Source organism: Sander vitreus, chromosome 2 (genome assembly GCF_031162955.1).
Source record: "Sander vitreus isolate 19-12246 chromosome 2, sanVit1, whole genome shotgun sequence".
NCBI classification, from domain to species: Eukaryota; Metazoa; Chordata; class Actinopteri; order Perciformes; family Percidae; genus Sander; species Sander vitreus.
The window spans coordinates 1,437,345-1,459,861 of record NC_135856.1 but is presented as its reverse complement, the minus strand read 5'-3'; the positions used below and the strand labels follow the sequence as shown (position 1 = coordinate 1,459,861).

At 43.1% G+C, this 22,517-nt stretch overlaps 1 protein-coding gene across 1 annotated transcript in view; it reads left to right on the top strand.

The window, feature by feature from the left end:
• Positions 1-22,517, top strand: part of ttbk1a (tau tubulin kinase 1a) — a 49,437-nt gene that overhangs the window by 5,437 nt on the left and 21,483 nt on the right. The window contains exons 5-13 of the mRNA XM_078272494.1: positions 167-271; positions 6,740-6,805; positions 7,578-7,670; positions 8,641-8,766; positions 10,177-10,331; positions 10,936-11,146; positions 12,386-12,558; positions 13,795-14,135; positions 14,554-14,735. Coding sequence (XP_078128620.1) covers positions 167-271; positions 6,740-6,805; positions 7,578-7,670; positions 8,641-8,766; positions 10,177-10,331; positions 10,936-11,146; positions 12,386-12,558; positions 13,795-14,135; positions 14,554-14,735 — 1,452 coding nt within the window. The remainder of the gene's footprint in view (positions 1-166; positions 272-6,739; positions 6,806-7,577; positions 7,671-8,640; positions 8,767-10,176; positions 10,332-10,935; positions 11,147-12,385; positions 12,559-13,794; positions 14,136-14,553; positions 14,736-22,517) is intronic.

Sequence of the window (22,517 nt, the reverse complement as noted above, 5' to 3'; positions counted from 1 at the left end):
GATAATGGAAGACACGTCGATATCTGACGCTGAGAGACACTGACCAAGCGTCAGTGTTTTACGAGTTGGGAGTGAGAACGGGTTGAATAAGGACTCCGGGGGAAGAAGCTACGTTTACACCAGCTGACTGTATCTGAGAAATGGTTTCTGCCTTTTCTTCCTGCAGTCAAACTTTGCGATGGGCCGGCTTCCCTCCACCTACAGGAAGTGCTACATGCTGGACTTTGGTCTGGCACGGCAATACACCAATACCACCGGAGAGGTCCGACCGGTAAGAAACCAATTAGAGGAAGTGTTCCCAGACTTTGATTCCCTGTTGTATGGAAACAGAACAACATTTAGGAATTGTTTCTGTGATCGTTAGAAGCTGAAGACAGACAGACAGACAGACAGCGAGACAGGCAGACAGAGTGACAGAGTGACAGAGAGACAGACAGACAGACAGGCAGAGAGGACACAGACAGACAGACATACAAACAGACAGAGAGGACACACATACAGACATACAGACAGACAGACAGACAGACAGACAGACAGACAGACAGAGAGACAGACAGATGAGGTGTGTTTGCTGCATTGCAGCACATTAGTTGAAGAGATCACTGTCTGTTAGTCTGTCCAGATGTCCAGATGTGCGAGTGTTCAATAAGGACTGACAAGTGTCCTGATGCTGCATGAGAGGCTTTCTACATGTTGTCGCTGCCGTGTGAAAACCCTGTCTGTCCCAAACCGTCCTGTTGTTTTTAAGGAAACTAAAAAAGTAACTTGAAAACATTTTATTGAGCCATTTACCTCAGACGAAGTCAGAAGAAGTCGCCACGTCACTGTGTAAATAAGTGTAAAACCCAGAGACAGACAGACAGACAGACGTAAAGGCTGACCAGTAGAGTTGATTTATAAAAGGAACAAACATGGAGATGCAATGTTTCTGCCCAACAAGGTCTCACATGTCCAGACCTTCCTCCACAGCGCTGCGGAGGAAGGTCTGTCTAATACAGTACACACAAAACATGCTCTGGTTTATTGGCATTTCTTTAAACCAATCACAATCATCGTGGGCGGGGCTAAGCTCCGGACGGAGCCACGGTGCCTCTGCTAAATAGTCTCAGAAAGGAACTAGTTTTGGTGGAACATGTGGACGTTCAAAAGTAGTTTTAGTCGTGCAACAGAAACCTCAGATTGGACAGATAGTCTAGCTAGCTGTCTGGATTTACCCTGCAGAGATCTGAGGAGCAGTTAACCATAGTCCTCACAAATCAGCCGGAGGTTAGAACGCCAACACAGAGATTTAAGATCCTGTAAATGAAACATTGTGGAGATAGACTACTGTTAGCTTTTTTCCTCTAACTCTAATTCATTCGTGACGTCTCTCCATCAGACTGGACTCTGAGATATTTTTAGATCAGCAAGAGAGCTTCTCCTCTCCTCCTGCTTCTGTTGCAGCAGTGAGATGAATATTTGATGCTCCTGCATGCGTCAGAGACCCCTCTCTCTCTGTCTCTCTCTCTCTCTGTCTCTGTCTCTCTCTCTCTCTCTCTCTCTCTCTGTCTCTCTCTCTCTCTCTCTCTCTCTGTCTCTCTCTCTCTCTCTCTGTCTCTCTCTCAATCTCTCTCTCTGTCTCTCTCTCTCTCTCTCTCTGTCTCTCTCTCTCTGTCTCTCTGTCTCTCTGTCTCTCTGTCTCTCTCTCTCTCTCTGCTCTCTCTCTCTCTCTGTCTCTCTCTCTCTCTCTCTCTCTCTCTCTCTCTCTCTGTCTCTCTCTCTGTCTCTCTGTCTCTCTCTCTCTCTCTCTCTCTCTGTCTCTCTCTCTGTCTCTCTCTCTCTCTCTCTCTCTCTCTCTCTCTCTCTCTCTCTCTCTCTCTCTCTCTCTCTCTCTCTCTCTCTCTCTCTCTCTCTCTCTCTCTCTCTCTCTCTGTCTCTCTCTCTCTCTCTGTCTCTCTCTCTCTCTCTCTGTCTCTCTCTCTCTCTCTCTCTGTATCTCTCTCTCTCTCTGTCTCTCTCTCTCTGTCGTCTCTCTCTCTGCTCTCTCTCTCTCTCTCTCTCTCTCTCTCTCTCTCTGTCTCTCTCTCTCTCTCTCTCTCTCTCTCTCTGTCTCTCTCTCTGCTCTCTCTCTCTCTCTGCTCTCTCTCTCTCTCTCTCTCTGTCTCTCTCTCTCTCTCTCTTCTCTCTCTCTCTGTCTCTCTCTCTCTCTCTCTCTCTGTCTCTCTCTGTCTCTGTCTCTCTCTCTCTCTCTCTCTCTCTCTCTCTGTCTGTCTCTCTCTTTCGCTCTAATTCTACCCCTCCCCCACTCTTCATCCTACTGCCTCTCCTCTTCCTCTCTCTCTCTCTCTCTCTCCTCCCTCCATCATCTCTCAGCTGTTGTCTCTCTCCCCTCCCCTTCGGGACAAGTTTGTAGTCCCCCTCGCAGCTGAACAAAACGTTCTTGCCAATCGAGGAGGCCCAGTTCGGAGTAACTTCCTGTCTCAGAAAAAGCGTCAACAATGTTACAAAAGAATCCCAGCAACAGTGTCAAATAAAATATTGGAAAAAGGTGCCAACTGCCGAAAAAACGAACACAACGTAATTGGTTGATGTCTTCATGCATGGTACGAAAGCTTAGAGAAATCTTCCTCGTAACCGTAAAAAAACCTTCATGTTGCTTTATTGCTGCATACAAATGATGTTTTACTTTAAATATCCGGACCTAACCGCTCTCAGAAGACTTATGTGATTAGGAATTGATATTTTGAAGTATTGATCTCCTCTCTCTCTCCTTCTGTTTATCCACGATGTTTCCTTTTAGTTTCTTTTCTGTCTCATAATCTAATCTGTGTTATTGATATCCTCTCATATGCTGTATGATATTATGTTTATATAATTTCTTCTGGCTGATTTCATGAGGTTCAGTGTGTATCGATCCCCAGCCTATGTTTTATGTCCATCTCTTTACGTTTCAGTGTTGTTTTTTTTTGCTTTTCTTACAGTTCCTTTGGACTTATGATTTTGACGTGCATGCCTCCCGTTTCTCCATCATCTCCATGGTTACCCAGGGATGTGAGTGGTTTCTATAGCGACAGAGGGGGGGGGTCACAGCCGCATCACCAGCCGAACACTGAAGTAACATGTTAGCCACTATCAGAGATTAAAGGGGCTGTATGCTCAATATTCATAAAAGTCTGGGATCAGGTGGGAATCTATTTTATAAAAGGCACAAACATCGCTCATATCTGCAGAAGAGTCATGCACTATTGCAATATTCATAGTTTCACACATGGTCAAACGTATGTAATAATAACTCACATTGCTAGATGTTCCTCCATAGCTCCTCCACAGATGCATTCTGGGATAGGAGAAAAAAAAATGCTCTGGCTTGTTTACATTTCCTTAAACCAATCACAGTCATCCTGGGCGGCGCTAAGCTCCGGACGCAGCGACGGTGGCTCTGCTAAATACACGGTTTCCGTGGGGTCTTAAAAAGTTTATGTATTTCGCTAGTCTGGCTATCACCAGACAAAGCTCAACTGCAACTTTATTTGTGTCCCCGAAAGGCGATTGGCTGTAGCCTGGCTCCGCCCTCCTACGTACTTTCGCTCAATTTTCATTTTCCTTCAGTTCGTCGTCTGGGTTTCGTGGGTTTTCTCTGGTCAAATCTTTACCGGTCCAATCAGCGAACAGAGGGAGTGGCTGAGAACGATGACGCTGAGGTCTTGCGCTAGTTTGAGTTGTAGTTCCGTAATAGCGGTTGGCTAAGGTGAACGCTAGCGATGCTAAGCCGACGTCATGACGAAACGTTTGCGATTTGTTATGGCAGATCCAGAGTGGCTCTGGGCAGATCCAATAGTTATAAATTTCAACAGAGTACCCGCCTGGTAGGAGTCTGGTAGGACCAGGCCAGATTGGGTGTGCAGCAGGTATAAACATGTAAAGGTGCTGTAGGTAGGATGGTGAAGATCCAGGACTTAGCCAAAGAATCTGAACATCAACAACTTCTCAGTCCCTCCCCCCTTTCTGCTAAAGCCCAAAACGGTCTCCTAAGCCCCTCCCCCCACAAGGGAGAATGAATGCGTGTAGATGAGCAGTGATTGACACGCAGTTAGACACCCCCCCGGCCAAAGTTACACAATATAATCAACAACAACCATCGTTGACAACAACATCAGCATCCATTACATCACATCACCAAACCGTTTTGAAAAAAACGCCTCTGACGTCCACAACACACAGTCAACAGACTAGAATATATAACCAACCAAGAAACAATGAAAGAAAAGAAACAAAGTGTTCAAAGATGACTCTTCCCCTGATACAGTAAAACCATATCATGACGCGTCTCCCAGTTGTCATGGGAACCTGAACGTGTGATTACATCAAGCTTACCACACACACACACACACACACACACGAATAACATCACAATGGAAACGCCCTGTGTTTCCTGGAGGCCGTGTGGATGCGTGTGTGTGACCCTCTGCTGATGTTTCTGTTTGTCTCATATTTGGTTATTTTTGTCACGTTGGTTTTAACGTACTTTGTGTTTACATTCAATCCAACAGATTCAGCCGATAAGGACGCGGCAGCAGCGGCGGCGGCGCCCGGTGTTTCATTCAGTGCAGTTAACCCTCTTGTTGTCTCCCTGTCCACCATGCAACTTTGTTTCTGGGTCAATATTTTTAATTCAAACTTTTTTTTAACATGATGTTCATTTTTTAACACTTGTCATTTTTGCATTTTTGTTGATTTCTATCCAAGTTTTTTGTCACTTTTTCTGATGTTTCTGTTGATTTTTTTTCACCGTTTATTTTTTATTTTTTATTTTTTATGTTTCTGTCGATTTTTTTGTCGATTTATTTTCGATGATTGTTTTTTATTATTTTGTCGATTATTTTTTTTAGCGTTTTTTTCTGATGTTTTTGTCGATTTTTTTTCGACGACTTTTTTGATGTTTTTGTCGATTAGTTTTCAGCGCTTTTTTATGTTTTCGTCCATTTTTTTCCTGTTTCTTGAAGCTTTTTTTCTGACATTTTTGTCACTTTTTTCAAATGCTATAAAATTGAACCACACACACAAATTCAATGAAAGTAGTGAACTGATGATTTATTTTACTTGTGGAGAGCGTTGTAGGGAACCATCCACGTTACTTTCTTTGACAGTTTGGTTGAAAGAAATCCAAATTTCTGAAACAGAAACTTATTGAAAATGGGTCAAATTTGACCCGAGGACAACAGGAGGGCTAAAAGCCTAAGGTTTAAATAATACGTGTAATTATTCCTGTTTTTGAAGGTTCTGACTCATCCAGGTCAGAGTTATCAAAGGACGGTTGAAAAAAATCAAGGGACTTTAAAGCTGCTCGAAGACGTTTTCGTCTCTCATCCGAGACTTTTTCAGTTCTGACTCTAACGGTGGGGAAACCCAGCTGTAGGAGCCTGAAGTTATCATTTTGAGTTGAGTTTGTATTTGCTCACGTTTAAATCTGTATTATAGACTTGGTCGGCATTACTGGGAAAGCCCACTAAAACGGGATTTCCGGTTTATGCCGTATTCAAATTAATGAGCGTAGACCTTGTTAGCAGTTCATCTTTAATCCTTGTCATATTTACGGTTGTTTTTTTGCTTGGTACAATGCTGAAAAGTTGCTATGTTGCGTTCTGCGCCTCTAATAAGTTAAACAATCCTGATTTTAAGTTTTATATACTGCCGAATAGACAGACGGAGCTGGTGTTGATACCACTAACGTCGCTGCTACAGTCCAAACTGTAACAGTAACATGGAGTTCATTCTTTTTACCCTTTGAGGACGAAAGACGCTCCGGCTCGTCCAAACCAAACCATGTTTGACAAAACTCCTACTCAGAAAGCAATATTACAAAATGTCATTTCAGAGATTTATCGACTATGTTAATCACATATTACCTAAGACTTTGGTAAACTCATATCAAGCACCGAAACAATTTGTACAACACATCATAAGTTAAGGTTTGTTTTCAAAAGAGATTTTATGTTTTCTAAAAAGCCAACAGCAACGTTTCACCTTTAGCGCCAAATTATCTCTTTACACATTGTTCTGGGACAGATTTGGCCATCACTATACAGAAAGCTGAGTTTGTTCTTAACATTTTGATATGAAACACAGAAAACAGTTATATGCAAATACCTTAAAGAGGAGAATTTAAGAAGATATGTGAAAATACCCTTAGACCTCAGGGGGTTAACATACTAAGACATACTAGTCTTGAATATAGCTTTAATGATTGTGGGATAACAATAGACAATAGTTTAATGACCCTGGGGTAACGCTACTGATAATATAGTCAGATTGAATCATCTAAGATTAGCTAAAGGTTAACGTGAAATAAGATAAGATAGACGTTATTAATCCTACACTGGGGAAAGTCTCTTGTTACTTCTCTGCAATTTTCAAACGTAGCAAAGTCTTCCAGTGGGCCTGATTGGACCCTTTGGCGGGCCGGTTGTGGCCCACAGGCCGTATGTTTGACACCCCTGCCTTAGATCGTCTAGTTCCATATGATACCAATGTCTTCTATCATCTAATGGAGCCCGCTGGGTTAAATATGGGTTTCTTTACCATTCAGTCATCAATGAAGAAGTCTTTCTTAAACTAAGTCCGGTTGTAGATTTTTTAAACCTTCCTTGGATATGTTTTCTCATGATCACAGACTAATGACTTGGTGATTACTGACAGAATGAATATGAGATTCAGCAGTGATTGTTGATGTGACCGCTGACTAGCTTTTCTCCGCCTTCAGCCGAGGACTGTGGCAGGTTTCCGAGGGACGGTCCGATACGCTTCGGTCAACGCTCATAAAAACAAGGTCAGTGTGTGTTCTCTCTAATGAATTACAGGACTAGCTTTAGTGATCCTGAATGAATGAAGGAAATATTCTACTGACACTGTCAGAGTTTATATAAGTGACACAACAGCGGTTATGAATAAAATATAATTTCTGAATGAATGATGAAACTAATCTCAACAATAGTGGTGTCACGATTTCGATTTTTGACGTTCAAAATCAGAAGCAGGATCTGTGATTGCGCCAGTATTGTCTTTCTCTCTCCGTACCGCCTACCCAGGCACGTCCGAAGAAAAAACACACGCAGCGTAGCTTCGTGGAAGGTAATGCAGCTAAAGACACAGGGTAACGTTAGCTTAGCGGCTGGTAGCCTGCAGCTAAAGACACAGGGTAACTCCATGGTGCATTTATGTGCACCTCCTTAAACTCTGAGAAACTGTAACTCTTGTTATAAAGTACCCTTCTGCCATCTAGCGGCTCTTGTTGTGTCGTCTCTGCTGAAAAGAAATGTTGTAAATCGAATCGTGAAGTTAAAATCTAAACTTAAATCAATTGTGGATTCGAAAAATCGTTACACCCGTTATGGTTAACGGGGTTATTCAATATTCAATTCAGTTATTCAATTCTTTAAGATCTCTTTTTACATGAAATGAACGGTCGCTGATTTTAAACCCTTTCTAAAACATCTACATCATGCTGCAGCCCAAAATGTATTTGAATTGTGGATTTGCTGAATCGTGACACCCCTAAACAATCATATCCTCTGTAATGTTTTTTTGTCATGTTCCTCCAGGAAATGGGTCGCCATGACGACCTGTGGTCGCTGTTTTATATGTTGGTTGAGTTCGCCGTTGGACAGTTGCCATGGCGAAAGATCAAAGACAAGGTCAGACTGATTTTAACGGTTACAAAAACTACCTCCACCAGTTACTGTGACTACGACATTTTCAGCTTTTTTAAGCTCATAATCTTGGTCATGTCCCTTAAAAGGTAATTTCTTTTTTTTCTCAACTTGGACCTTTCCCCCTGCATTTGTGTGTAAGTGACTAATGTGAACAGTCTTTGAAACTGATTCAGTATTGCGGGAGAGCGCTGTAACCAGAAGCCGTGAACCGGGCTGCAATGTAAGCCTATAGGAGACATGTTCAGCATCAGTTAGCGTCCACTAAAAGTTCTGTTTTTGCCGCTGACATTTACATGGAGTCTGGTGGGTTTGGTGATGGTGATTTCGGGGCTGTTTCATGTTAAACTAAAAGGATCTTCCTCTTTAACTAAAAGGTCTATCTCTGTAGGGATCCTTTCATAATGTTGTCAGACACTTAGAATAATAATCTGAGTCTGTCAGCGGCAAAAACAGAACTTTTAGTGGACGCTAACTGACGCTGAACATTTGTCTTGTAGGGTTACATTACAGCTTGTTTCTTGCTTAATACTGGACCAGTTTTAAAGATTGTTGTTACCATCAGTCACTTAGACACAAAAAGATAAGAAAATAGTGTCTGGGTTGAAAAAAAAAACTGAATTAGCCTTTAAACAGAAGAGGCCCCAGAATGGAGCCTTGGGGAACTCCGCATGTCATGATTGTTTTCCACTCAGATGTGTAGTTACACAAAGTAGTCCCCATTCTTTCAGTAGGATTCAAACCAGTTTAGGACCCAGAAAGTCCAACCAACAGTAGTATTATTATAACATTTTTGTAGTGAATAATTTAAATAGGTCCAGGTTATAAAAAAAACTTAGTTGATTGTTTTTTTTCTTTTGCCTGACGAGCATCTCCTGTTTCAGGCATAACTGTACATGAATCCTCATTAACTGACTGCAGCAGCTGAAAGTGATTTTTGTTTGGTGTTTTCCAGGAACAAGTGGGTCAGATCAAAGAGCGTTATGACCATCGGATGCTGCTCAAACACATGCCTTCAGAGTTTAATATCTTCCTGGACCACGTGCTGGCCCTGGACTACTACACCAAACCAGACTACCAGGTATCTAATTACATTGAAAATGTTTATTTCGATGTATGTGAAGAACAGAAACAGCAGACAAGAAATAATACTTGAAACAAAACAAATCAAAATAAATAATTAAAGCTGCCAGCAGCGATGAACGGGCCCTTGTCCCTCCCAGCACGTTGGGGGGTACTGGCGGGATGCCGGTTGCCTGTACCACTTCCTCTGTCCACTATGTGTCTCTAGAGAACACATAGTATATGTCATGTTGCTGTATATATTATGTGTAGACCCCACTATAGAAATTTAATCTATATTGGATGTTGGTCACATAAGGCTGACTTCCTGTTGCCAACAGGTGGCACTAAAAACCTGACTCAATATGGGCGTGTAGATGTCTCCAGAGCTGCATCTCATATCAAGTCCTCCACTTGAATTCCTTCCTCGCGTCTTAGTCCCTCCCACCAAGGAGGCACAGAGAGATGCGAGGAAATCACGGGAGGAGAGAGGAACCGAGAAAATGTGTTTTAGAGGGATGAGACGTCTTTTCTTCTGAAGCGTCACATGAATCCGTCAGCTGTTTGGGCGGAGTTAGCAACTCTGTCAGCTGCATGGCTTGGGGAAGGAGTGGGAGGAAGAACAAACTTATTTCATCCCACCCCATGTCTGCAAATCAATGATTGTAAATAATCTACCCGCTTCCCAAATGCTATCCATGCACACGTGCGCCCTGTAAAAAGAAAATTAATTTCCATACATTTTATCCTGATATCCTCTTTCCTGTTAACTGATTACGTTCCTATTATATTCTCATGATCAACAAACTTTTAGTGTCTCCAGTGTTAATTAAGTCTGTCTGCCTTTTGCTTTTCCTTTAGCTTCGTGTTAAAACAAAGTATTTTATTTTAGTCACTGTGAGTGAGACCTTTTGTTTAAAGCCCAGGTTGGCAAAGGATCGTTTTCCAAAGGGCGTAAGGTTCAATATTGGGGGGGTTGAGATCTCCATTTTTGAGCAAAATTGAAATTCTGAACATCAAACACTTCATTTTCTGCATTCTGGTGATTTTTCTGCAACAATTTGGGCCTTTTCGGCACCAAGTTATGGTGGAAATGTATTTATTTATGTAAAGCAAATTATTACAGGTTTTTGGAGAGGGTTGCACTGGCCAGTTTTGATTGTTGGGGGGGTTGTAAAGCACCCTTCCCCCCGTAAATTATGCCTATGTGTTTTCCAATAGTTCGAGCAGACGTATTGGGTCTATGCAAATCTACTCAGATAGTTTTGTGAGGAAATGTCTTCTCAGCCTTTGTTATTTGCATAAATTATTTACCAAAAAATAGGAAATTAGCGAGGAAAGAATAAAGGTTCACACTGTGGACTTAACTCTGTGGTCTCTGTTTCCACGTGAACAGATTCATGAGTCCGTCTCGCTGTTTTTGTTCCAGCTGCTGATGTCGGTGTTTGAGAACAGCATGAAGGAGCGAATCATCACCGAGAACGAGCCTTTCGATTGGGAGAAGGGAGGAGGTGATGTCACGCTGTCGACCAGTGCCTCCACCCAACCACAGCACAACACCCGGCCCACCGCCGCCATGGTGGGGTAAGAACCCAATCCATCAACGCTGAAACAAAGACGGGTGCAAGAAACAAGTCACATCTGTCTGGCAGCAGGGAAAAACAGACTCAAACATAAAACATAATAAATACATAAATTATATAAAAAAATACTAGAGATGATCTGATACTGAAACCGTAGACATTTTGGAAAAGCCTCCGATACTGCCTAAAATGGTGGTATCAGTATCGGAAAGTACTGGAGTTTATGGTCTGATCCGATACCACATAATTTAGCCCTGAAGAATTTTTTTCCGTTATGACGGACTGTCAAACTGGACAATAAAAGAAAGTTCTGGGGCATGTACAATAGCCAAATGTAGCAAACTACAATACTTAAAACATACTTCGTAAAAGCAAATTTACAGATATTAAAAATGGCTTAATCATTTTACTTAAAAAGTCAAAGTACACGAAAACATTACAGTAATGTGAGTATTGTAATTCGTTATACATGAACTACAACCAAAGGCTGCCTGGATGGCAGAATACCTAAAACTGTCCCCAGTTTGTTAAAAGAAAAGAACCAAAAGAACCAGAATAGCTTTCAGTAAATGATAAAAATGAGTTTCTGAAATCTGCATCCACAGAGCCATCGTGACGCCGGTTCCCGGAGATCTGCAGCGGGAGAACACGGACGACGTTTTGCAGGACGAACATCTCAGCGATCAGGAGAACGCCCCGCCGGTGCCGCCCAGCCGCCCCCTCGGAGAGACGGGCGTCCCCCTCGCCGGGGACACCGGAGAGGCCTGGGAAGACACGGACTTCAACCGCAACAGACTCAGGATCAGCCTGAACAAGGTCCGAACCGTTACGGGAACAGCCCGACTGATAGTTGGAAATAGAGATATGATATATTTATATTTATATATATTTTATATTTTACAATTTAAATTTTTTATTTCTGTTCGTCTGTAATTTAAAGTGTCTTGAGAGCAGCTAAACTGTGTTTCGTTGTTGGAAAACAATGACAATAAAGATCTATTCTCTTCTACACAAGAGTTAATTCTGGTCTGACACTTTTAGGCCTCAAAAAACCCAGAGTGTTTAAAGAAACACGCCGACTTATTGGGACTTTAGCTTATTCACCGTAACCCCCAGAGTTAGATAAGTCCATACATACCCTTCTCTTCTCTGTGCGCAGTGTAGCTCTTTCCGACGGCTCCACCGGTAGCTTAGCCTAGCACGGATCCTGAAGGTAACCGGTTCCAACTAGCCTACTGCTCCGAATAAGTGACAAAATAACACCATCATGTTCCTATTTACATGTTGTGATTTGTATAGTCACAGCTTGTACAAATAACAAAGTCACATGACACACAGCCATCTTCTAACCGTATATAAACTGGGAACTATAGTCTCAGAAAAGTGAAGCATTTCTACTCTCTGTCCGGTGCTTCTCAGGTGCAAGCATATCACTCCACCCAAGTAGCAGAGAGTAGCAGTGCTTCGCCTTTCTGAGAATATAGTTCCCAGTATGTATACGGTTAGAAGATGTCTGTGTGTCATGTGACCTTGTTATTTGTACATGCTGTGACTATACCAATCACAACATGTAAATAGGAACATGTTGGCGTTATGTTGTCACTTATTCGGCGCAGTAGGCTAGTTGGAACCAATTACCTTCAGGATCCGTGCTAGGCTAAGCTACCGGTGGAGCCATCGGAAAGAGCTACAACGCGCACGGAGACGAGAAGGGTATGTATGGACTTATCTAACTCTGGGGGTTACGGTGAATGAGCTAAAGTCCCAATAAGTCGGCGTGTTCCTTTAAAGCAACACCAAAGATTCTTTTGTATCTTAAAATCATGTTTCCAAAATAGTTTCAGTGGTGAACGGCACTTCTGCATTCGCTTTGCGGCACTCTATCAGCTATAACCACACTATGCAAGTTTGCCAGATCGGGTAGCAGATCTGTAGTTCGAATGAGACATAATGGACACAATTCCGCTTCCAACCTGTAGGGGTACCGAAGAGGAAAAGTGCTTTGGTGTTGCTTTAAACGTCTACTAAAAAACATGACTTCCTGTCCGTCCTCAGGGTGCTCAGGAGGAGGAGTCGGGTCGGGGGGCGTGTCCAGCGTCGCCGGTCCGCGGTGGTGCCCCGGAGTCACCGACGGGTCAGGGTCGGTCCTTACGGTACCGCCGGGTCAACAGCCCCGAATCTGAGCGCCTGTCTGCTGCCGAGGGCCGCGTCGACGCCTACGGACAGAGGTGAGCCAAAACTTCAGGAAACTCATTTAGATTCACATTTAGAAATGTATTCATTATGTTTTTATTTTGGTTTGTGATTTGACGGCAATAAAATAGGATGAAGAGCACAACTGGTGTTAAAGAGTAACTTCGTATTTTTCAAGCTGGACTCTATTTTCCCATGTTTCGTGCTTAAGTGACTGATGGGAACAGCAATCTTTCGAATGGGTCCAGTATTAAGCGAGAATATACAATTATTGGGCACCGTCACTAAAAGTTCTGTTTTTGCCGCTGACAGACTCAGATTATTATTCTAAGTGTCTGACAACATTATGGAAAGGATCCCTACAGAGATAGAGCTTTTAGTTAAAGTGTCCACTGAAAAATTGCGATTGCTAAACCCACCAGACTTCATTTTAATAAACGACACTTTTATCATTGCTAAACTCACATTCAAAGTCGACAGAAACAAAACAAACAAACAAAAACTATGAAAAGCCGTCTTGGTTCATCTTTCCACTGTTCCAACAATCACCACTCTGGTTTGGTTGAAATAAACCCTTAATTCACCCATTTACATGTGGAGATATGATGGCTCTATACACGCTAAAAGTCCTGATTATTTACATGGAGTCTGGTGGAGATATGCTGGCTCTATACACGCTAAAAGTCCTGATTATTTACATGGAGTCTGGTGGAGATATGCTGACTCTATACACGCTAAAAGTCCTGATTATTTACATGGAGTCTGGTGGGTTTGGTGATGGTGATTTTGGGGCTGTTTCATGTTAAACTAAAAGGATCTTCCTCTTTAACTAAAAGGTCTATCTCTGTAGGGATCCTTTCATAATGTTGTCAGACACTTAGAATAATAATCTGAGTCTGTCAGCAGCAACAACAGAACTTTTAGTGGACGCTGACTGATGCTGAACATTTGTCCTGTAGGGTTACATTGCAGCTCGGTTCACGGCTTCCGGTTACATCGTTCTTGCTTAATACTGGACCAGTTTCAAAGATTTTTGTTTACATCAGTCACTTAGACACCAATGGATGGGGGAAAGGGTCCAGGTTGAAAAAAAAAACGAAATTACCCTTTAAGAACGTTATCATAATGTGTAGGCAGTCAAACTGTGTGTGTGTGTGTGTGTGCGTGTGTGTGCGTGTGTGCGTGTGCGTGCGTGTGTGTGTGGGAAAATAGTGTCCAGGATGGAAAAAAGCCTAAGTTACCGTTTAAAGCGTCTGTTGTTATGTCTCCAGGTCCCGGTTGGACATGCTCGGTTCTCCGTCGCGTCACGTCTACTCCTCTCAGCCGGCTCAGATGCTTTCCGTAGACCCTGGTTGCCGTGGCGACCGGCAGGCCAGCGGGCGCCAGGAGATGTCGGTGGCGTCGGTGGACCAGGAGGCTCACAGCAACGCCTTCATCCGCTCAGTGCCGCTGGCCGAGGAGGAGGACTTCGATAGCAAAGAGTGGGTGATCATCGACAAAGAGGCGGAGCTCCGAGACTTCCAGCCAACCACGTCGGGGACCACGGACGAGGAGCCAGAGGAGCTCCGCCCCCTGGAGGAGCAGGAGGAGCGCCGGAGGCTCAGGGCTGCAGGTACGAGCTTCCCGCCTATTTACCTCTGGTTAACATTTTGTTTCAGTGCCTAGGGTTTTTTGACTGTTGTTTTTCCGACTTTTTTGCCGCCTTTGTCGTTTTTTTGTTGCTTCTTTTGATGCTTCTTTCAATATTTCTACGCTTTGTTCGACATTTCGACTCTTCTTTCAATCTTCCGACGGTTCGTTGGTCGCTTCGTTGGTCGCTTCGTTGGTCGCTTCGTTGGTCGCTTCGTTGGACACTCATGTCGCTCCAGCGCGAAAACAACTTTAGCTTTCTCGTGATACTCTATGATAAATATAAACAACCAAGTAAAGTACATTAGGTGATAATTCTTAACTTAAGTACAGTAACACTGGTGTCTTGCTGCAGTCTTCCCGCCTCTATTCCCTCTGGCTAACGTTTTGTTTCCGTGCAGGAGGCGAGCTGGTGGTCCGTCCGAAGACCCACACCCGGGACAGCAGCCGCGGGATGCTAACGCTAACGGAGGAGGAGGCGTCGCGGAGGAGCGGCGGCAGCCCCGCCCAGTCGCCCTGCCACTCGCTGCCGTCGGGACGCCCCCGCCGGAGAGAGTCGGACCCCATCGGACCCAACAGACCGGTAAGAGACGCAGCCAGCCAATCAGAGCAGATGTTGGCGGACAGATGAGGAAGTGGGCGGCCGCTGTACAGGGCCGTTAGCGCTAGCGGGATACGGCTACGGCGACAGTTAAGTTTAGGCACCAAAATTGACTCGTTAAGTTTGGGGAAAAGATTGTGGATTGGGTTGAAACATTCCCGAGGAACGAACACGCGTTTCCTTGGTAAAAGTATTACAAATATATTATTATATTCAGGGTTTTCCCCGCCATTATATTGACCTAAAGCCAAGTGAATGTAAAATCAATGTGAGCATCAAAACTAACTGACTTTACTCAGATCTAATGATTGCAGTTTAGTATTTATGCATGTATAGTAAGTTTTGTATTCAAGCTGTTTGAGTGTGATTTATTTATGATCTGCTCTAGCTTTGCCAACCTTTAAGACACATATGCTAATGATAATGGTCCCAAATGAAATTGCATGTTTGTTTTATTGAAAACGTAACATTTTCTTGAGGGAGGAGCCCTTACCCTGCTGTCATATACGTGCACCTAAGTCTTCCACACACTGAGGGGAAAACACTGATATTAGCCTTGATTTAGCATCATTTAGCGTAACTTCCGGCTGTTCGTAGCTGTATCCCTGCTAGCCACAAATGTAAAGGTTCACCGCTCAGATGGCGGCCGCTGCTCTGCCTCGTTTATCTGTTGGCCAACACGCAGCTTAAAGGACGACTCCGGCACGATCCGAGCCTCGGCTCATCTCAGTGTTGAGGATTCTGCAGCTTTTTACTTCACTTTAGGAAACTCTAAGAAAGCAGGAGGGCGTTAAAGTTAAATACGTACTGCTCACACTACACTTCAGCACAGATTTTTTACTCACACAGCTGTGGAATGTAATTAAGTACATTTACTCCAGTACTGTACTCCAAATGTTGAGGTACTTGTACTTTACTGGAGTCTTTTCTTTTCATGCCACTTTCTACTTCTTCTCCGCTACATTTCAGAGAGAAATATTGTACTTTTTACTCCACTACATTCATCTGACAGCTTAAGTTGCTAGTTACTTTACACATTAAGATTTCTGCACACAAAACACATGTAGTTTATAAAATCTGATGTTTTATTATACATGAAACTATCCAACAATATAACAGGCCTACAAGTCCAGCTGACCATTAAACACACAACTGTTTTTGACGCTTCTTTGACACAACTCAAAGATCTTCAGTTTATTGTCCCAGAGACATTTAACAAGCTGACATCACAAAAGTTTGACTGTTTTTCGTAAAACTGTATAGATAAATAGTTGACAACAGTATCAAAGATCCAATCTCTTTGAAAGTCGTGCGGTGTGAACGTAGCTTTAGTTCTGTCCTCATCTGCTCACCTGGTACACAGTTCACCGTCTTTTAATGAGCCAAACATCTGGACTGGTGCTGGAGTCGTCCTTTAAAGCAGACAGACTCGTGCAGTGTGTGAGTGTGTCTGTCTGCAGCTGGACATCTGTCAGACGTGTGTCACATGACGCTCAGCACGGGGACGCGCTGCAGAAAGTACAGCCATGTGAGCGCTGCTGCCGCTGTTTTTCCCTCGTCACTGTGGAGCGGAAATGAAATCTTTTTCCATGTCATTGCTTTGGCTTTGGACCGTTGTTTTATTCTAAAGGAGTGAATGGGACACGAAGTGTGTCGGGAGGTTGACGATGTGTTCATCTTCTGTTGTTGTTGTTCTGCTGTGTTTTCTCACACACACACATAAACACATGCGCACACACACTCGCACACACACACACACACACACACACACACACACACACACACACACACACACACACACAGTTTTAAAGATTTGGTTCAGGGTGAATGAGTGGAACTTTACAGGGTTTACCCTCCATATTGGAATGGACGAATCGGCACCGCACTACAGTATATATGTTTTGGTGCTGGTGTTCAGGGAAGGTAAAGGAGGTCCGGGGTGGACAGACAGAGGTGTAGCGAGTCGATCTGTCACGCAAGAGCAGGGTTCAACGGTGCATGATCACGGAAGGCTTGTATCATGTGGACGCACCGACAGTGTTGTTGTCATTACTTAGAATTTCTCATGGGGGCGACAGAAACTACACACTATAGCTTTAACAACACTGTAAACATGGATAACATAGGAGTGCTCAAAGACCTGTAAATCACTGTGGAACTGTTAGGAGGTTACAATCCTGTATAACGAAATGATGGGAAACAAAGGTTATTTTTTGGTTCGGGCAAGTGGGTTGTTTTATAGTACATGTATGTACTTGCCCAATGTGGCGTATTCTTTTCCCCGGGCCCTCGGGCGATGAACCCTGAAGAGTTTTGGAAAACAGACCTGAAAGAAATGCTCATTTTCTTCACTAACCTCAATCATAATTTACTTTAATACAGCTGAAGTTCATATTCTAACTAAATCATTTATTATTTGTTCATTTTCTGTAACACCTTTTGCATTAATATCTGAATTTATACAGTATACGTGATTATGTTGTACGAATATTACAGGATGCTTACTGGACATAATTTAAATTTCAAAATTGAAATGGTGTCTTAGCCTGGGAAAACACTGACGAACTTCCGGTAAATTTGAGATTTGCTCTGCAAGAGCCCATTCAAGCCCATTTTCAATTTCACAACCATTGAGGCGGGCTTTACACAATGATGATAGCGCAGCGATGGCGAGCAGCTTTTTGTTTACATCTAACATTGGTCTGATTGGTTGAAGGACTATCCAATTGCGCCCAGAGGCATTTGAGCGGCGTCCGTTGGTGACTCCCCTTTGGAAATGGGCTGTGAATGAACCTTCCCCAGACCCACTCTCAGTTACAACTGAGAGTGGGTCTGGTGTCAACCAGGCTAATTGCCTGTCATCGGTACCTTAAAAAAGTGTAAGAACACTGACATTGGACGTAAAACAATGTTGTCTCTGAGCAGCCTCCGGGGTTTTCGCAGAAACGCAGGGTTCGAGTTATAATCTGAGCTTGGTGTGGGAACATTAGGGGCAGAGATTAATAAATAAAACAGTTTAAAAGTTTGTTGGTGAAGTGCAGCCATACTGTCTTTCCTGAAAGACTATGGTGCGTAGTTCTTTTGGAAAACAAGTTTATTTTGGCCTGTGTTTTGGGAATTTGTCCGAAATAAGGCCCTAAGGCCAGAGAAATCTGACTTTACTGAATTTACCTAATTCCTGCGCCTTCTTTTTATTGGACTTAAGTTTAACAAAACACAAGGATTAATCTGACACGATGAGTTCAGTTAAGCAAAGTTTACTGAGTCCAGCATAAGAGTTACAACAGAGCTGTGGGTTCACAAACAGAGTCTAAGTTTCCCTAGCAACAGACATCAAGTCAGAGCTGGTCCACCAAGATCTCATCTGAATTATGAGCCCTGATGTATTCTCTCCCTTAAGCTTTTATCCTCCCCTCACAGGGGGTGTCTTCTAGGCAGAAACTGTTATCTTCACAAACACACACGCCAAGGTCGGGGCCTCTGTGTGGTGCAACTTCCTCTTCTGTTCTCGTAACTTTAACTGTCTTTCCTGTTTTTCTATTTATCTGTCTGGTAGACAATGCACTTTTATGCCATATAAGGCATAAACTATAGTTAAAGTCTTAAGCTTAAACTTCTATGCATCAGAATTCACCCGGAGTACTTTTAACCACTTCCTCAATGACTGGACACAGCTCTTTAGCAACGAGCACAAATACAACTTTAACTGCTAATATTCTACACCTGTTTAAACATAAATAATACGTATAACATTGATAAATGCATTTGTCATTAAAATAACGGCTGGTGGCATTAGTGACCCCCACAGATTTATGATTTTATGCTTTCTCTCACGTACTGTAACTTGAACCCTGCAGAAATGTCCAGTGCTGTAGGGAAGTGTTTGTAGGAAAGATGCAGAGTCTGTTTTCTGTGACGTAGGACAGATGTGTAATTGGAGCTTGAACGCTTCATTTCAACTCATTCTAGTGAGGCGGCAACTTTTTAGAGGCAAAACGTCTTCAACATCTTGTTGTCTGTTTGTTCTGTGTGGAAAACAAACTAAAAACACTCACACACAACAAAGATCATTTCGATAAACTTGATCTTCGCTTCAACTCGGTGGTCGTAGTTTGTTGTTCAGTCAGGGTCGGCTCTCTTTCTGGCTGCAAGTCCTCATTGTGTTTGAGACTCACATGTCACAAGGATTTACATTTGAACTCCGGATAATGTCCGAGGAATCAGTTCAGGTCATTCCCTTTCTCACCTGTAGCGTTTTCACTTCCTAGAAATCCTCCGTATGGTTTAGGCGAAACGAGCCAGTCAGAAGCAGAGTATGAGGGCGTGTCCTGACAGTACCTAGGTAAGGACTACTAGCCAGTCAGAAGCAGAGTATGAGGGCGTGCCCTGACAGTACCTAGGTAAGGACTACTAGCCAGTCAGAAGCAGAGTATGAGGGCGTGCCCTGACAGTACCTAGGTAAGGACTACTAGCCAGTCAGAAGCAGCGTATGAGGGCGTGTCCTGACAGTACCTAGGTAAGGACTACTAGCCAGTCAGAAGCAGAGTATGAGGGCGTGCCCTGACAGTACCTAGGTAAGGACTACTAGCCATTCAGAAGCAGAGTATGAGGGTGTGAGCAGTTTGTGAACAGTGTTTTCTGTTGGCGATGGTAAGTCCCTTTGTAGTGGACTTTGGGCTTTTTCACTTTATAAACCTATAACATGCACAAAAAAGATATATAACACAATAAAGGAAAGGGAAAAAGTGGTTTAGGCGAAACGTGGTGCCTGGGTAGAGCGTCCAGGAGGCAGGACATTATAGAGCCAGTTATTACTTGGCTCATGAACAACCGAGCCTCTCACTGTTCCTTGAATCTGTCCGAGGATTTCAATCAAAACCTGCAGTTTTCTGGGAGTTTGTTCCAGATATGTGGAGCATAAAAACTAAACGCTGCTTCCTCCTGTTTAGTTCTGACTCTGGGGACAACAAGCAGACCTGTCCCAGACGACCTGAGAGGTCTGGGTGGGTCATAGTGTAGCAGACCTGTCCCAGACCACCTGAGAGGTCTGGGTGGTTCATAGTGTAGCAGCAGATCAGAAATGTATTTTGGTCCTAAACCATTTAGTGATTTATAAACCAGCAAAAGTATTTTGAAATCAATTCTTTGAGGGACAGGAAGCCAGTGTAGAGACTTCAGAACTGCAGTGATGTGATCCAGTCTCTTGGTCTTAGTGAGGACTCAAGCAGCAGCGTTCTGAATCAGCTGCAGCTGTCTGATTGATTTTTTAGGGAGACCTGTAAAGACACCGTGTGTGTGAATCAATGAAAATGAATGGCAATAACGTTAGCAGGGCATGCAGATGCAGGCCGTGCCAAGATAATCTAGTGTGTGATTGGTTATCAGGTGGCCAGTGTTTCACTTTCCCTCCAATATTATTCCATATTTGGAAAGACCAGTGGCAAAGACCGAGACAAGTCCAAGTCCAAATACCAGCGAGTCTGAGCCAAGTCCGAGACCATAGAAAAACCATCTTGAGTCCAAGACCGGACTTGAGTACTACAGCCCTGGTATCTACCTTCCACTCCTAACACTCCTGCAGTTAAACTCCATGCCTTCTCTTTTCTGGAGTTGTCTTTATTAAAAGGATCTGTGATGTCTGTTATGTTTTTTCATCTCCAAGAGGAATCTCTCATAGTCCGTGGTGTTGTAGAGGAGACATAAACGATATTGGGGGATGAGGGTGTCTTTTGGTAACTGCTCGCGTGAAAATAGACCTGGGGGGTATCTTTAGCGGAACGGAGAGCCGCGTCACGCACGCTTTTGGCACGTGCCGTGTCGCGGCTGCTGGAACATCAAGCATTTACTTGAATGGCAGCGATTTCTCGCAGGGGTCGCAGCGCATGGTAGGAAATAGGGTTCACCGACAGAAGTTCCTGAATCTCTGCTTCTCTCCGTTAGACATTTTCTTTGGCGTCTTCGTGTAAATCATCCTTCTTCTTCTTCTTCTTCTTCTTCTTCTTCTTCTTCTTCTTCTTCACCCTCGGATGTTTGTGTTCTTCTGGTTAACGGGAGCGTGCCTATGTTCCCACAGCCCTGTGTTCCCACATTTCTAAGATTTATTTTCAAAATTAGGCCCTATGTTCCCACATTTCCTTTTTCATAAATTTGTATCAGATTTTATTTTATCTCCCTTTCTCCCAATTTGGTAGCCAATTACACCCAACCTATTATCCAGTAGCAATGGACTACAGATGAAATGTAACCCTAACCCTAACATAGGGCCTTATTTTAAGACAGATCTTAGAAAATGTGGGACCGTTGGACTGTGGGAACATAGGGCTGACCCCATTTTTATACTCCGGCTCTACTACTACTTTTGGAAAACAAGCTGTATTTGACTTGTTACAGGGCTACGAATTTCTGCAGGCTGCAGTCGCACTTTCATCAACTCTAATAACAGACTCAACATTCTCAGATCACTAAAGAACACAACCCTTTAAGAAGGAGGCCCCAAAGTCTTGCGGACAAGATAAGAAATGAGTTATCTTTCAGGACTTCTGGGCCTCCGTGAATTACAGAACAAAGTTTGCGTAAAACTGATAACTATAAATATCAAAACATGTATTTTTAATGCTAAACACTCAACAAAATCATAGTCAAAACTGTAGAATTAAAAGTTATTTTAGGACTAAATAATAAAAGGTTCTGATAAACGGACAGGCTTTAAAACAAAAGGAAACATCTTTTTTTTTATGGAGGACCAAACCTGACTAATTAGGAGAAAAAACTGTGTATGAATGAAATTGAAAATTTCATAATTTAATCACACTGAGGGGCCGATCACACCAACAAGCATCACGAAAGACGCCTATTGGGGCTTCAAATGTGATTAACAGAAACAAAACTGTGTGGACTAGCCAGACCCTCCTCCACAGCGCTGTGAAAGAAGGTCTGGCTAGTCCACACAGCATTCCTGGATGGGATAAAAACGTGCTCTGGTTTATTGGCATTTCGTTAAACCAATCACAATCATCGTGGGCGGGGCTAAGCTCCGGATGGAGCCACGGTGCCTCTGCTAAATAGTCTCAGAAAGGAACTTGTTTTGGTGGAACATGTGGACGTTCAAAAGTAGTTTTAGTCGTGCAACAGAAAACTCAGATTGGACAGATAGTCTAGCTAGCTGTCTGGATTTACCCTGCAGAGATCTGAGGAGCAGTTAACATAGTCCTCACAAATCCACCAGAGGTTAGAACGCCAACACAGAGAAAGAGGAAGGTGACAGACATCGGTAAAAAGACGCATTGGGCGTAATATCCTGCGGCATCGGAGAAATCCTGGAAATGTAACGCTGTCGATATAGACTTATTAAAGTGTTAACATTGTTATTTAAGCTAAGTTAGAGTCAGTTAACCCCGGTAAAACGTTATGTTAATGTAGTCCAACTCCAGCAAATCACACAGTGTTATTTTATAGTTTTTACTGTGACGTATAAACAGCATAGACAGACAGGAAGCTAAATGCTGCCATCATCAAAACAGGAAGTGTTAAAGTAGTTTAGCCCGCATCTCACTCAATTTGAGCCGAGTGCGACATTGATGAGCGTTGTGACTCCGTGCCTGTACGTTTTTTTAGAATATTTAAACTTTTATGCACATCTAATAAAATGCTTAAAGTGCTCATATTATGTTCATATTTCAGGTTCATAATTGTATTTTGAGGTTGTATCAGAATAGGTTTACATGGTTTAATTTTCCAAAAACACCATATTTTAGTTGTACTGCA